The sequence below is a fragment of the Miniopterus schreibersii genome (genome assembly GCF_964146895.1).
Source record: "Miniopterus schreibersii genome assembly, chromosome: 8".
NCBI classification, from domain to species: Eukaryota; Metazoa; Chordata; class Mammalia; order Chiroptera; family Miniopteridae; genus Miniopterus; species Miniopterus schreibersii.
This window is the reverse complement of record NC_138109.1, coordinates 79,287,924-79,305,036: the sequence shown is the minus strand read 5'-3', so window position 1 is coordinate 79,305,036 and position 17,113 is coordinate 79,287,924. Positions and strand designations below refer to the sequence as shown.

The following is a 17,113-nucleotide window of genomic DNA, read 5'->3' as shown; positions in this document are numbered from 1 at the left end:
GAGATGGTTTTATCTTACAAACGCTGGGGAAAGCTCCTTGGGACTCAGTCGGAGGCCCACACCTGATGTGAAGCCTGGAGGAGCGGCGCCCACGAGGCTGCTGCCAGCTGCAGGCCAGGCCTGCTCTCCTGCCCCCTCTGCTTTGCATATTTTCCCCAGACTCTGTTTCTGCTCTTCAGAATCCTCATAAAAAGGGCTGCTCAGTGATTCTGTGCATGAAGGAAGAGTCTCAGGCACAGCCCGGACTGAACATGGGTGTACCGAGTCAACTCTTCTGTCTGCTGTTCCTGCTCCCAGGTGAGGAGGGGATGCAGGGAGCACCCTGTGATGATGAAAGGTCCCTCTTCCTGAGGTCTGCCCAGCGTCTCTGGATCTCTGGCCCATGATCCCCCTCAGAGACCCACGTGCTCTCAGGCCAGGGAACCAGGGCAGATCCTCTCCTGGGAGGAAGATGGAGCAGGATTGGTTACCGCTGTGACTCTGTTCTGCTTCCCTTTCAGCTGCCAGCAGGAGCACTGTGTTGAGCCAGTCCCCGGCCTTCCTGTCCGTGTCTCTAAGAGAGAGCGTCTCCATGGTTTGCAGAGCTGATCAGAGCATTAGTGACTACCTGACCTGGTACCAGCAGAAACCAGGCCAGGCTCCTAAGCCTCTCATCTACGATGCTGATAACCGATATACCGGTGTCCCAGAAAAGTTCATTGGGATTCAGTATGGGACAGAATTCATTCTCAAAATCAGCGAGGTAGAGGCCGATGATGTCGCCACTTACTACTGTCAGCAGGATTATACAGTTCCTCTCACAGTGTTACAGCCCTGAACACAAACCCGCCTCCCAGGCTGGCCCTGTGGTGATGGCAGGTGGTCCAGCAGCCGCAGTCTCCCTGCAGTCTGTTCGTCTGGGAGGGCCTGTTGTGGGCGAAGGGTCCACAGGGCTCATGGGGAAGGGCCTGCAAGAGGCTTTAGTACTTCAGTGGCTTCCTTTCTTGATGACACAGAATCCCCAAATCTTGTGGTTCAAGATTGCAAAGCAATTGGTTCAAGCATGGTCTGTGCATCTCTGAGAAGCACTCTGAAAAGTGTTTATAGCAACAGAGAACTAGGGAAAGAAGAAGCTCATACTCAAGGAGCTCTGCCACCACTGCTCCCACCACCAATACTACTAGTACAGATAACAGTCAGCAGCAGCAGTCATTGCCCTGCCAGTTCACATTTACTGAGTCTTGAAGACTCACCATGTGTTGAATATTCTAAGGGCTTATTTATTTATTGTAATTAATCTCACGATAATCCTCTACATATGGGAAATTAGATACTCAGAGCTTAGGTTACTCAAAGTACCAGTAGTTGTAAAGAAAGAAAATGGAAAAAGAACCTATTATTCTGACTCCATAATTCTTACTCATAATTAACTCATTTATTTAAAAAATGTAGATACTACTGAGCACAGTAAAGTGCACCTAGTGTATATAAAATTAATTTCAAGTGTTCACCGGATGAGCATTCACATGCGCATGCCCTCCCACTAACCACCCCAGGCTTAATGTGCCTGGCACATCCTTGCCAGTCTTACAGCACTTACTCAGTCGGCTTTATGAGGTGCTCACCTGCCATGTCATCTGAGAATATGAGAAGGACTTTCTGACTGACAAACACAGGGCCATGCTCTGTCCTCAGCAAGTGCACTCCTTTGTGGACCAAGCTTCTTTTCATATCTCCTCCCCGAAGATGGGGCTTACTTTTCAAGGGTCCTTTAAATGAGTCCTGCTCTTTAACAAACATCCCTTCGGTGAGAGACACAAGGTTGTTATTGCCGGCTCCACTGCTCTAGGTGTTCGCTCTCATGATCCCCAGTAAGAAATGGGCAGGAAACAAGAAACGGTTGTAAAGGTGTTAGAATATGATCCACTCTCATGAGGATAGACTCTCATGAACTTTGAAAGAAGCTCAAATATTGTTTAAGCCCAAATTTTCTTCTTTAGTTCCAAATGGAAATGAATAATTAGAAAAAAAGTATTTGAATTTGTTGTATAAACTTGTATTGCTCTTCTATTTCCTTGTAGCTTTTGGGGTGCACATTGTCCTGACCCAGAGTCCATCCTCCTGGCCTATGTCCCCAGGAGACAAAGTCACAATCTCCTGTAGGACAAGTGAGAGTCTGACTAACAAAAATGACATCCTGGAACACCTGCTGAGCCGTTCATATGTAAAGTGTCCAATTGGCTGCCAGGTCCCAGTCTGCTTCTTAGGCAGCAGGTCTGAGAATGTGCCCTGATCCTAAGCACCCTGGAGACAGATGATGCTACAGTTACTACTGTCATCAGGGAAATAAATCCCTCCACAGTGTTACAACCCCAAGAAAACCCTCCCCAAGTGAGGGACCTGGGCTGCCCTAATTGCTCTCCCTGAACTCATCAGCTGCTGTGTGTATGTGGTGTTGGAAGGGGGCTTGCAAGAGGCATGTATTAAGCTACATAAGCAAAGGGTTAAAAAGAGCAGAGAAGGGGAAAGGGGCTCAAGCTCTAGGTCATGAATCTCTTACCATATCTGGGTCCAGTAGTGCAGTGTAATGTTATGGATGAATTCAATTGCAAAGCTGGGGAAGAGGTGCTGCTCAGGAGGCCTGTAGAACCCTGGACAGAAGTATACATCACTATTACCAGAACTTTACATTAAACAGAACTCAGTTTTTCAGCCCTATGTATCTGCAGGAGAGGCAATATTGAGAAAGAACAAAGTTAGATGTATATCAAACTATACTACAAGGCCATAGTAATCAAAATAGCATGGTACTGGCACAAAAAAGACACAGAGATCAATGGAACAGAATAGAGAGCCCGGATATAAACCCACACTGATATGGTAAATTAATCTATGACAAAGGAGGCCAAGAACATACAATGGGGTAAAGACAGTCTCTTTAAAGAATGATGTTGGGAAACCTGGACAGACACATGTAAAAAAATGAAGTTGGATCACTTTCTTACACCATATCCAAGAATAAACTCAAAATGGATTGAGGACTTAAATGTAAGACCCAAAACCATAAAACTGGCAGAATCAAACATAGGTAGTAAACTCTTTGGCATCACTCTTAGTGATATTTTCTTGGGGTATGCCTCGTCAGGCAAGGAAAACAAATGGAAAATAAACAAATGAGACTACATCAAACTAAAAAGTTTTGCGCAGCAAAAGAAACCATCAACATAATGAAAAGGCAACCTGCTGAATGGGAGAAGGTATTTTCCAACAATAAATCCAATAAGGGGTCAGTATTCACAAAATATAAGGAACTCATACAACTTATTGTCAAAAAACAAATCCACAAACTATCCAATTTTTTTAAAAAAATAGGCTGAGGACTTGAAAGGACATACAGATGGCCAACAGACATGAGAAGATGCTCAACTTCACTAATCACCAGGAAAATGCAAATTAAAACCACAAGGAGATATTACTTCACACCTGTCAGAATGACTGTCATCAATGAATTAATGAACAAGTGTTGGTGAGGATGTGGGGAAAAGGGAAACCTCCCGCCCTGTTGGTGGGATTGTAAGCCACTATGGAAAAGAATGTGGAGTTTCCCCCAAAAATTAAAAATAAAATTATCATATGACCTAGCAATCCCACTTCTAGGTATTTATCCAAAGAAATTCAAAACACTAATTCAAAAAGATATATGCACTCTTATGTCCATTGCAGCATTATTTACAACAGTCAAGATATGGAAGCCACCCAAGTGCCCATCAATAGACAAATGGATAAAGAAGTTCTGCATTCATACAATGAAATACTACTCAACAATGAAAAAGAATGAAATCGTGCCTTCTGTGAGAACATGGATGGACCTGTAATGTATTATGCTGGGTGAAATAAATCCGACAGAAAGACAAAGACCACGTGATTTCACTTTCTTGTGGAATCTAAAAAACAAAACAGAAACACTCATGAGCACAGAGAACAAACTGATGGTCGCCAGATGGAAGGAGGTTAGGGGACAGGTGAAAAAGGTAAAAGAGATTAAGTACAAATTGCCAGTTATAAAAATAGTCAAGGGGATGTAAAGTAAAGCATAGGAAATACAGTCAACAATATTGTAAAAGTATGTATGGTATCATGTATGTACTAGACTTAGTGGTGTGATCACTGCATAAGGTATATAAATGTCTGACCACTATATTATACACCTGAAACTAATGTAATATTGTATGTCAACTGTAATTGAAAATTAAATTTAAAAAATTTTTTAAATATAAATCAAACAATTTCTCCAGTAAATCAAATGACCTTGAAAGGACACATATTATTGAAGAAAAAATTATTCATTACACTTGTTAAAAATAGCAAGGCAGACTTTATCTAGGACCATCACCAAAGGTGGAGGGACCACTGCCATGGGGTTACGCAGTAGGGGAAAGAGGTTGGGCCCAACTTCAAATACAGGAGAAAATGGAGATTTATAACCAAGGAGCAGAGTGGAGGTCAATGGATGGATAAATAAGAAGTAACATCAGGGGTTGGAGGAGATTCTGGTAACCTGACTTAACAGGATTCTTGCTGAAGGCAGGCAGGGTGATAAGGCATCCCCTGAGGATGGTGGAATATAGCAGACCCAGTTAGGCAACCAGGATGACTTAGGCTGGGGAATTCTGGTTAAACTAACTTAGCAAGATTCTTGCTAAAATTGGACGATGCAGAGATGAACACAGAAGCTCAAAAGTCAGGGCCTAGTAAAGGAGAGAGTTCAGAGGCACCTGAATAGCATTTGGTCAAGGAGAGAATTTTTGTTGATAGTCACCTTATTTTCAATGTTTTAATAATTTAATATTCCTTATAGTTTTTGACTATTTGAACTTGGTCCTTCCATCTTATTTCGTAATTCTATTCATCATGCTTTCCTGATTTTTTATTTCTTTTTCCTGAATTCCTAGGTTGGTTTCATTTTATTTGTCTTTTTTTCCTTCTAGTGGCTTAGAGATTTCAACCGATTGCTACTGAATTGAGTGCCTGTGAACCTGATCCCTTTTTGCTTTCATCACTACTCACATGGGCTGCAGGGTGAGTCCAGGCTCAGAGGAGGGGCCCACGTGGTTCTGGGCTTTGCACTGCCCGCCTTGCCCACTCCCAGGCCTGGTCCCTGATCACTCGGAGTCCAGATTCTCCATCAACTCAAATCTTTGTGGTTTTCCTTGAAAATAAAATAAAAATAAATTTTTGCTAATCAGATTCTTCAAGTTTTCCATCAATGAACAATTTCTCATTTTTATATTTCATGTGTCATTGCGAAGGGAATTTTGAGAGAGTGGTAGACAGACTTATCAAAGTCAACTTCAAAGTCCAAATTATTCCTGCTCCCATCTGTTGGTTTTCTGTTTTGATTTGTTTGCTTGTTTTCCTGTGGGCAGATCATCTTCCTCATCTCCCCTCTTAGGTAGGGAACTCCGGGCCTCACCCAGGGTTATCAGGACTGTGGGGCAGGCGGGGGAGGGGGGGGCGGGGGGGGGTGTCTGTGCTTCTTCCTTCCCCTTAATGTGTGTGCAGATGGGAGTGGAGGGAACACCCGGGACCAGCCTGCTTTAACCCCATTTAGAATACAAATCAGCCAATTAAAGAAGGATCCAGGTTAAGATCATGGGAAAACACGTCCATTCAACCACAATACTCCCTTGTTTAAAAACAAACATGTATTTATTTATTTATTTATTTATTTATTTATTTATTTATTTATTTTAATTCTCACCTGAGGATATTTTTTCCATTGCTTTTCAGAGAGAGTGAAAGGGAGAGAGAACTAGAGAGAGAAACATCGATGTGAGCAAGACATAGCAATCGGTTGCCTCCCACACATGCCCAGACTAGGGCCATGCTCTTGGCTGGAATCGAACCTGGGACTCTCCAGTCCACAGGCCGATGCTCTAACTACTGAGCCAAACTGGCCAGGGCCAAAAAATTTCTAAATACAAACAATAAAGTGACCCAGGAAGCTAAAGAGAAAAGCTAGTGGGAATAGAAAGCAGAAAGAGATGGGAATCCTTTCGAGATGGGGTGGAGGCATACACAGCTAAGGCGTGAGTCAGTCATCGGCAGTTGGCAGGACCCATATAGAGCTCAGGCCTTTACCCAGGAGAGTAAGGGGAGAGGGAGGGGTGGTGAGCAAAGTGCTCAGCACTGAGCCCTGAGCCAGCAGGGAGCAGAGTAGTATCCATGTGGGACCTGCAGACTGTGGCACTAGAAAGGGCAAAGGCACAGAGAAGCAAGCCTGAATTTGTGGGTGTCACAAGTGCAGTCCGAGTTCGCCCAGTCACAGTAGTTGTCCATGGGTAGGGTGATGGAGGACACAGGGCTAGATGCCAAGTAGACGAGGTGGGCAGGGCTAGATGCCAAGTAGACTAGGGTAAGCTCGAGGGGCTTGTCACTGTGTAAAACCAGCCACAAACCACAACCCTCAATATGTAAATCTCCGGGCTGAGTCTCCCCAGGGTAATAAGCCTCCCGCAGTCCTGCAGTCAGTCTCCCCTCCACTCCCAGGAGTCAAAAATACCTGCAGTCTTCATACCCTCTGGAAACATTTTCCCGAATGGGCCAGCATCGAGGGGCCATGTGTATGGAACACATATTTGCAAAGTTGCAAAGGACTTTGTCTTTCCTCAGAGATGACACAGCTCCAAGCCGAGAAGGAAGCAGTCATTTCTCAAGTAACCTCCACTCTCTCCCTCCTGGCTAAAGGGGCCAGGGGACCACGACAGATGTCAATTCCTGGCACTCCAGCTGGAAGACCAGCAATTGATCAGGTTCCAAGCACCACTGAATGTGGGCTTAAGAATTGCCTCCTCACCTTGTGGGATATCACCTGATGTCAAGCACAGATAACAGAGCATCCTGACCTAAGGAGTCAAGGTGAAGTAAAAAGAACGGCCTGCCTTGGACGCTGCCATGGCTGATAAGCTGGAAAGGATGCTGAGCCACAGACTTCAAAATGGACTATCAGATACAAATATTCCAGAGCCAGGTAAGACAATGGTGATGCGCTGAGGAAAGGCAGAGTGTCAATAAAATAGCCTGAGAGGTTCTTGGGTTTAATGTACAAGAGTGATGGGAATAGAAAGTTGGGGGGAGCAATCCAACAAATTCCTCAGTGAAGCTGCTTGCCATCTGGCCCCCAGCAAAGTTAGATTCTGAACTGCTTATGGAGTGGAGGGGTGGGGGAGAGCAAGAGAGAAATCTTGTACATACATTCCAGCACACTCACCTACTCACTTCTAACCTCGGCACGGTCTAAGGAGTTTCCTGTTCCTTCCCCTGCCCCAGTGTTTTCTGCGGCCATGCAGGCTGCTTCTTCGGGGCACTTTACTCCAGTGTCAGTTAAGCACACGAGCTCCAAGTTCAAATCCCAGTTCTGCTACTCAGTGTTATGAGCAGGTTACTTCGCCTCTCTGCACTCAAGTTTCTTCATCTACAAAATAGGGAATAATATTAACTTCTAGTCCCTAGATTTGGGGGAATAATTAAATGTGGCGATCCATGTCTGATGTCCAGCTACTATGACTCGTAATGCTCGTATCTCTGCAGAGAAGATACACTCTCTATCCTCAGTAGGCTCCATGGGGGCAGTGTCCCAGCCAATTCTTTTGCACAGTTAATTTCCACTTGCCAATTCCTCTCCTCTCTCCCTCCAACTTGATTCCTCTCTTTCCTCACCTTCTGATTTTGCTATTCAAGGCAACTGGCAAATCTCCCAGTGACAGAATCAAGGCCACCTATCCCCAGTCTTCAGAAATACAGTTATAATTTTTCTTGTAAAACTTACTCTTGCAGTGGTCAATATCAGTCCTTAGTCTTTTATAATTCATCAGCTCTGATCCATCGTGGACTTTCAGTTATTTTTTGTAGGTGGTTGTTGTTGGTGCTTTTTCATTAAGCCTGCAAATATCTGTTTAAGTGAAGATTCTGGACAGGGCCTTCCAAATACAAGACAAATAAAACACCAAACAGCTTACAATCCAGTAGGATAGAAAGAATCTGACAGCAAGTAAGAGCAATGAGGTGTTCTGGGCACAGTGACCTGCCTCTGTACTTTGCAAATGTAGGTCACCCGCTGTGAGATAATCTGAGAGGTCTCTCTTGAGTTGAGTCTTGGAAGACAATTAGTTGTTCATGAGCTAACACAGGTGGGCAGAGGTGTTTCCAAGCCGAGGGATTGTTTTGTAAAAGCTGGAGGCCGTAGAAGGACTGTAAGGAGTTTAGGATGGCGGGAGCAATGTTTGCTGATGTGAAAGAAGAGAGCAACAAGTGGGGACAGACTCCAAAGGATGTCTTCAGTGTCTTTGATGGGGCTCCCATGGAATCACTAAGGTCTGCCCTGGTTCCCCGGCAGCTCCAAAGACAGCACGCCCCCGGTTCAGCTCAGCGAGGCGTGGTGGGTGCCCTTCTGAGCGCTCTACCTGTCCCGTGACAATAGATGCACGACCAGGTAAAGTCCGCTTTTGTTCTCTCTTGACCCTTGTGTTTTTTCACATGTCATCTGTAGCTTCATTCCAACCTACATTTCAAAGTAAGGAGCAGGCCTTTGTTTAATATACATTTAGTCTACCCTTTTGCAACAATACTGTGGCAAATGAGAGGTTCAAGTATGAAGACATTCTTTAATTATTATTAGCTGACAGAAGCTAACAGATTCCATAATTGCACTGAATAAGGTTTATCATTTGCAAAAGCTCCCAACCCCAGGAGAAGGTGCAAAGAAGTGCAATTTTAAAAATTTGTTTTCTTTGTGATTTACATTCAGCCTACTTTCCAAAAAAAAAAAAAAAAAGAATGGATATAACAGTAGTCCAGATGCAGTACCCTGTGAAATAAAGGGACCATCACCCCTACACATAAACATATTGTCTTCTAGGGTTTTAGATGTCATCTAAGAAAACCACATTCTACACCTGCTCCCAGGGAGGGAGGCATCAGCAGCTGGCCAGGACCCTGTGAGCCTTGAGCGAGGATGGTTTCTGAACAGGACGCCGTGGAGAGCTGTGATTGTGCTGGGTGTCTGGCCAGGGACCAAGCTGGAAAGCAAACGTGAGCAAAACCTAAGTTTCCTTCTCAGTTGTCTGTGTCTGGTGACCCCTGCGTCTATGAAGCTGAATCTGAAGCCAGACAGACTCTGACACCCTCCAGAGCAAAGATCAAGTTCAAGTCTGTAAACAAACTTGAGAACTGATTTCGTGTTTTCTCTGAAAAGCACAGAGGGTGAGAACCTGTCCTAGTGATACTTTCAGGAATTTACTGTGGAGCAAACCGTGTGTTTTGGTTTTTTTTACCTTCACACGAGAATATTTTTTCCATTGCTTTTTCAGAGAGTTCAAGAGAAAGAGAGAGAGAGAGGGAGGGAGAGAAGGAGGGAGGGAGAAACATCAATGTGAGAGAGACACATCGATTGGCTGCCTCCGCCCATGCCCTGACCGGGGCCGAGCCTGCAACCGAGGCACATGCCCTTGGCCGGAATTGAACCCAGGACCCTTCAGTTCGTGGGCCAATGCTCTAACCACTGAGCAAACCGGCCAGCACAAACCCTGACTCAGAGACTTACTCAGTGGTCAGAAGTGGAAGCTCAGTGTTTGTCTAGGAGGGGGCTTAAGAGGATCCTTTGTTTGTACACTTTCAGCCAGGGGACAGGCCGGAGATCAAACCTAAATATTTTTTTCAACTAATTTTTCTCTGTTTCTGTGTAATTAACTTGTGTTTTGTTTCTTTGTGTGTGTTTTCATTCATTCGATGTCAAGGATAAAATAGTTTGTTCCCAGGGCAGGTACAGAGGAGAGAAGGTTGTTGCAGGAGAGGCTTGCTGATGACTGCTCTTTAAGATTTCCAAATCAAAGTAACTTAATTGCGGGAAGAGACTCTGTGGCTTCTTTCAGCCGGAGAGCACGCTGAGGTCAAACACACGTGCACCTTGCTAGTCCTTAGAGGGGGTGTAATTTGGGGATTTTCATGTTTGGGATGTGAGTTGAGATCAATTCTGAAAAGAATGGGATTCTTCTGAAAATCAGATAAGGGACTGGAAATCAGTCCCTCTCATGGAAAAGCAGAGCTGGTTGGTTGACATGGCATATAAATTGTGGGATTTTCTGGTTCTGTCAGTGTAATGAGATTAACAGCAGAAAGAGGTTTTTGTTGAAGGGATGATAACTATGCTAATACTGTGGATCACCTTTGGCCCAGGGACACGTCTGGAAATAAAACGTAAGTAATTTTTGTTTATTGCCTTCTGAAATTTGGTCTAAATGCCAGTATTGACTTTTAGAGACTTAAGTGTGAGTTTTGTGGAACTGAGTAAATGAGGGCATTTAGGTGTTTCTGGTGCTCCAAAAACAGATTTGCAGATAAAAAGATTAATTTAATCTAAATCAAATTACTCAGAGTGGGAATAAAAATCATGTAGATGAAAAGGAAATCCTTGCAATTTTAAAGAGCAAAAGTGAACTCATTTTTATTGAGCTTTGCTAAATATTGTATCAATTTTTGGTCTTTATGCATAACACAGAAATGTAGAGAGATGTATTTCTTAGTTGGTTTTCTCTCTTCTCTCTATTTGATAAGCTAACAATAAAAATCAATAGGGCACACTGGTAACCAGTGGGAAGTTAGGGAAGATGTCTGTCTGCCATGTACAATATGCAGCTGAGAATCAGCAGCCACATCATCTTCAGTCTAAATGAGTGACAAACTCAACATTCAGAAAGTCTATGGAGATTCTGTATCTTCACAGATATCACCTTTTTAAAATCTAATTTATGGACTAAATTAAACTGGAAATGATCTTTTATCATAAGGATAGAATGATGGTTGTCCCCAAAAGCTCAGTTTCGAAGAGATATTTTTCAATGAAATCATTATATTTTTAAACGTCCATGGATTTGTAGAAAAATAGTAAATATTTTAATGAAAATGTTCTTTCATTTACCTCAATTATTACTTGGAATGTTTTTATACCGCAAAAGAGGCAGTGGCACAGCTAATGGGGCCTGTAGATCTCATGGCAGTCTTCTTTCGTGATTGAGTGACTTTCGTGGCCCAGCCACAGCGCTCAGTGGCAGTGAGCCTGGCCCTAAAGGCTGAAGCAAGTCTGCACGGGCCTGTTGAGCTCTGCCACGGCTGCTTCCCTGGCACAGTGATACGAGTAATGCCATTAACAAAAGAGAATAGAAACGTGGTGGGCACTGAGCTAACAAGGGAAAAGCAGGGAGAAGCCTGATTTATTAGAGATTTTTAGAAATAATTCACATTCATTATTATATCCTCAATGAAAATTTTCATTAGGGGACTATAGAGAACTTAAAGCTATTTTTTTCAGTGATACGTAATTATTTTGATATCTGCTTATTAAAGAATACATTTGATCTATTATTTGGAATCAGAAAGTTCAATCCCAAGAAAAGAAATATATGTAGCTTACTGGGTAAAATTCCCACCAGAAAAAATATAACTTAAAAATAATATTTTAACTTAAGGCTGTCTTGCCTTTCAGAGATTGAACAGTTAACTTTTACTGAGTTCACATTAAGTAACATTAAGGTATAGTAACTGATTAAAAATAACATAAATTTGTGACACGTTTTATTTTTCAAAAATTTAATAGCTTGGGTAAGATTGTACTTCAGTTGTTAAAATATCTAAGCATATATAAATGTCACTAATAAAAAATATAAACATATTTTTTGATACCTTTATTCTGTGATAGAGAATTTTTATCTGAGTATTTTAATTCCATACCCTCTAAAGTAGTTCAGTAGTTTGTTGTGTTATTTCAGCTGATTTCAATAGTGATATTTAGGACACTATTCTTGGTCTGCAGCAACTTAACAGGACTATTTCAGGGCTGTTTTAAAACTTTTAAAACAAAACTATTTAAAACTATTTTAGTATTTTAAACTATTTTATGGCCTTTGAAAAATTATTTCACTGAATTTTAAATACCATTTAAAGCTAATATGATGTCTTACAAGAATTTCCATATCAAATATGCTAATTATTTAATATTTTAATGCAGGATGAAAAGTTAAATCTATCAAGGGTTCACCCAGATAGGAGTATCTTCACATCCTATTTCCCCTCCTTTCTTTCTAGAATTAACATTATTTTGCTTCCAGGGTTATTTTATAAATTCTCTTAAATACTAGTAATGAAGTTTAAAAGAGAAGAAAATATCAAAACAGAAAAAGCTCAGTATGTTGTATTGAACTGCTTGGCTAACATTGAGGTTAGCTTTGTAAAGAGCCCGTTCACGTCTCTGACTCTCCCAGCAAAGCTGCCTGGATTTGCCCTCCCGCAGGGGCGTGTCCAGGAGGCCACCTGGCAGCTGCTCGCAGCCAGAGTGAAGCTACCCAGTTCCTCCTCGGCAGGTGGCCCAAGTGACAGTTGACCCTTTCTGGCCTGGCCAAGCACTGACTGCACATATGGCGACAGGCTTCGGGCCAGGGCCCGGGTCTCCCTCTGGGACTTTCGTGAGGGGTGTGGAAGCCGCTGGCTGAGCACAGAGAGTGAAGGGGGACCCCACCCAGGCGCACACACCTTGAGCCCACTCTGCAGGGTGGCTCTGGTCCCAGCACACCGAGGGGACCCAGGAAGGGAAGGTCTGCCCTCACTGTGCATCCCGGGAGGGCACAGAGGAAATGACCGGGGGGTGCCAAAACCCGTCCTCAGTTCTAAGTTCCAAGGGGTCAGGTGGCGTGGCCTTGCTTCTGGCCTGAAGCCCCGTTACTGCAGGAGGCTGGGGGCACAGCTGAATGAAAGAGAAGTGAGGTCAGAAAAGCGCACGAAAGTGTTTTTAAAATGGTTGCAAAGAGCTCACATGCGACTTCGTAAGGGCAGGACTCAGCGCCGTGGGGGTTTAGGCGCGGCCCCTGGCCTCGTCGCTGCCGTCTGTCCTTCATCCTGCTGTCCGCCATGCCACGTCTGTCTGTCCAGCCGCCCCCTGGGCTCTGGGGTGGCCCAGCAACCACGCGGCCGCGTGGGGAACCTCCGTGTTGCTGAACAGCGCCCTGTGCTTCCTTCCCAGGCGCTGTGGCTAAGCCGTCCGTCTTCATCTTCCCCCCGTCGGCGCAGCAGCTAAGAGGCGGAAACGCCTCGGTCGTGTGCTTGCTGAGCCGCTTCTACCCCAGGGAAGTCAGCGTCAGGTGGAAAGTAGACGGTGTCGTCCAAACCCAGGGCATCCAGAGCAGCGCCTCCGAGCAGGACCGCAGGGACAGAACCTACAGCCTCAGCAGCACCTTGACGCTGCCGAGCTCCGCGTACAGAAGCCACGCCGCCTACGCCTGCGAGGTCACCCACCAGGGCCTGGGTGCTGCCTTTGTCAGGAGCTTCCGCAGGGAAGAGTGTTAGAGAGCAGGCCTGCGGGCCCAGCCCTCCCTCCGCCCCCGGCCCTTTCTCCCCTGCGGCAGTGCCCTAGCCCTCTTCCCCCTCCCGCTCCCCCTCTTGGGCTTGAATCATGCTGGGGGGGAAATGAATAAAGTAAATCTGCACTAGTGATTTCTCTCCTCTTCCTAATTTAATGATTGGTATACATTGTTTTTCCAATTACCCAGTTTATCTTCCAAGGAACTAAATATTGAGTTGCTAAAAACTACACCAGCATTTGCAAAGCTCACCATCTACCCCGACCCTACTGCTCTCTACGAGACTCTCCTCCTCGAAGCCCAAAGCCCGTCTTCACCCCCCAGGCCATGGTGTGAGAGGCCTGCTTCCTTGTTCTTCCCCCTCAGGGTCCCTGGTTAGAGCGACAGTTCTAACCACATAGCCTTCGATCCAGGTGAACCTACCCCGAGAATTCACCAAAAGTAAATTTTTCAGAAGGAAACAGGTATAAAGAGAGTCATTCATTGCAACACTATATAAAATAATAAAATAATAAAAACGACCTAGATGAACAAGCAATAGGGAAATGTTTAAGTCCATTACAGCACTTCAACCTAACGCAGTATTATGGCTTCGTTACACGTTTAAACGTGTATCCAGGGCCTCTGACCTGCCAAAGGTGATACTGAGCACCTCTCCCACCCTGGCTGAATGATGGCTGCGCTGCCAGGCTACACATGTTCATTGAGATGCCGGGCAGGCCGGAGCGCGGTTGCTGTTCATATTCTGTACCCAGCAACCCCGCTCCTGGAGGACTGTGGCCTGTCGTCAAAACACTTAGGCCTCCTTTATAAAAAACAAAAAACTGGAAATAATCCAAATGTCCACCAGCGTAAGATGAGCCGTCGAGCTGTCTCCTGCCTGCACCGTGGAACCCTGTCCAATGAGGAGAGTTAGTAGGAACAGAGGTGAGTCTCACAAACGTGCCAATGAGCAAAAGAAGCCAAACACAAAGATACATTCTGTGGATTTTAATCTATGTAAAGTTCAAATCCCAGAAAACATAAAAGCAGAGCCTTGGGTAGGGCTTGCTCGGGGCTGGGGGTGGGGCGGCCGAGCCTGGGAAGAGTAGGGGGCCTTCTGGGCTTCAGCAGTGTCAAGTGTCCCGCTCTGTGACCTTGACGGAGCTGTGCAGTTAGGGTTAGGGTTCGAGCGACCGGATACCTCCGGAGGTGAAAGGCAAAGCCGAGGAGGTGCTCTCAGTTGTGAAGAATGGTCCGGGTTTGCTCAGAGGCCTTGTGCTCGGAATGGCATCCTCGGGGGCGCCTTCACTTCCGTTATTCCTGGGTGTCCCGACCAGCAGCCTCGCCACTCCATCGAGCGACAGGAGCCTCCCCCGTCCCCCCTGCTCTGCTGTGCTGTCCCCCCCCCCTGCCCCCGCTGCGGCAGATCTGAACGGCTTCTACAGGCATCTGGCGAACAAACTGACACGGCCCTACTGTCAGCTTGGCGACAACTGAAGAGACAATAGACACTGGCTCTCCTCCCGAAACGCTCCCCCTTGACTAATCGGTAGGTCAGCAGGAATACCGCCCCCCCCCCCCCGACACTCACTGGCACAGGGTGCAAGCGGGGCCTCCACGGTTGTCCCGAACTCGACGTGGAGCCAGGAGCACGTAGACGGGAAAGGCACCGAATGCATTTGCCTTTAGGCACAGATGAGTCATAAATAAATACTCGGGAGATGGAGACGGACAGAGAGACATTGGCAAGGGCGGGAGAGCGGGAAGGAAGAAAACAGGGAAGAATTAACCGAGAACAAGGAATGAAAGGGGGAGGACGGCCTGGAGACCAGTGCTTATTTGTTGTCCTTTTACACGGTGCCTTGTTCCTGGGCAATGCCAGGCTAACTCTCCAGTCGTGTCCCTCGCCCTAACAAGGCTTTGGTTCTTTCTTGACACCTCGAGCCCCCGTGAGCCCTGTGCCTGTCAGGCCTCTTTGTCTCCCCATCGAAGGTGCCACTGGTCAGGGTATCTGCTGGGGGAGGAGGCGGGAGCTGTTTTACAAGCGAACAAGGTGTGGCCTAGCATTTTTCTGAACTAAATTGGTGACCAGAGTGGCCACGGGAAGACCTAAGGTTTAGTCTCACAGACACAGGCCAGGGTCTCTGTGCCGTCTCCCTCTGGGTGAGCACAGGTGAGTCAGCCTCACCATGAGGCGGGGGGGGGGGGGGGGGGGGGGGGGGGGGCTGTTTTCCCCACATAATTGTCTGTACATTACTGCCTGAGAAAATATGCTCAGAAGTGACAGTGGCAAGTGGCTTGACTTTTGTGCCTCAGTGTTTTCACCTGAAATGGAGGTCTTATTCGTAAGATGGTTGTGAGGGTTAAACGAAATAATTCATTTAAAGTGTTAAGTACCCAGCCTAGACGAGGAAGGTACGAATGGCAGTCATCATTCTAATGGAAGGAGTAGCCCAATGTTGCTGTCGCTCGAGCGCCTTCAAGGGGCTCCTTGAGCCCGGCCGGGCGTGGCTCAGCCGCTGAGCGTCCACCTAGGATCCGGTTCGATCCCCGCTCAGGCACAGGCCCGGGCTGCAGGCTCGGTCCCCAGCGGGGGCGTGCAGGAGGCAGCCGATCAATGACTCTCACCATTGGTGTCTCTATCTCTCTCTCTCCTTCTCTCTGAAATCAATAAAGACATATTTTTTTTTTTAAATTTCAGGTGTACAACTCTATAACATGGCATCTGCGTACCCGTGGCATACTGCTGTGCGCTCACCACCCAAGGCCTAGTTTCCTCTGTCACCATATATTTGGCCCCCTTCACCCTCTTGGTCCTTCCTCCATCCCCTTCCCCTCGTAACCATTCTGTTGCATCTGTCTTTAAGTTTTGTTTGTTCATTTGTTGCTTTTTGTTTTATATCCAACATATGAGTGAAATTATCCAGTTCTTGTTCTTTTCCTGACGTATTTCACTGAGCATAATATGTTCCAGGTCCATCCACATATTGCAGATAGCAATATTTCCATCTTTTTAATGTCAGTGTAGTATTTCATTGTGTAGTTTATCCTAAACTACAAATTTATCCTGGGAAATCGTCCAAGCTTTACACAGAAAGGTTTTGGAACTTGACATTAAGCTGCCCCATGAAGAAATAAAATGTAGTTTCCCTGGGTTCACAACCAGAACCTTAGGGAAGACTAGGATAAATATCAACAAAAGGAGTTTTTCTAGTTCAACTCCCTTCTATACGAATGAGAAAACTCAGAGATCTGTGCTTCCAATTCTTCAGCTACTAAGAGGCTGAGCTTATGTATCCTGACAGGTTGATGTCGATTCCACTTTTTTTAATATGTTTTTTTAATTGATTTCAGAGAGAGGAAGGGAGAGGGAGAGAGAGATAGAAACATCAATGATGAGAGAGAATCATCGATTGGCTGCCTCCTGCACGCCCCCCGCTGGGGATGGACCCCCAAAACCATGGTCTCCTGGTTCATGGGTCGACACTCGGAGCCACACCGGCTGGGCATCTTGATTCCTTTTTACCTCTCTATTTCTTTCTAGTAAATTACCCTCCAAAAAATGTTCTCCACAAAATTTCTTACAAGTATGGGGATAGGAATTACAACATTGTCAGTCATGTAACAATGTTATATAATAATAATTTCATAACTTCCAAGTAATATAAATACACTAGGACTCAAATAGTTACAAAGTAAGAAATATTTTGTAGATAGAAGGAGGTAGGCTGCATATATTTATAACA

At 45.3% G+C, this 17,113-nt stretch overlaps 1 protein-coding gene across 1 annotated transcript; it reads left to right on the top strand.

The window, feature by feature from the left end:
- Nucleotides 1–234: 234 nt before the first annotated feature.
- LOC308560987 (immunoglobulin kappa light chain-like) lies at nt 235–13,371 on the top strand (the record flags this gene model as incomplete). The annotated part of the gene is made up of 4 exons (XM_081145378.1): nt 235–297; nt 501–680; nt 8,917–9,069; nt 13,049–13,371. The coding sequence occupies exons 1-4, from the start codon at nt 252–254 to the stop codon at nt 13,369–13,371; spliced, it is 702 nt and encodes a 233-aa protein (XP_081001504.1). The 5' UTR covers nt 235–251.
- Between the last annotated feature and the right edge of the window lie 3,742 nt (nt 13,372–17,113).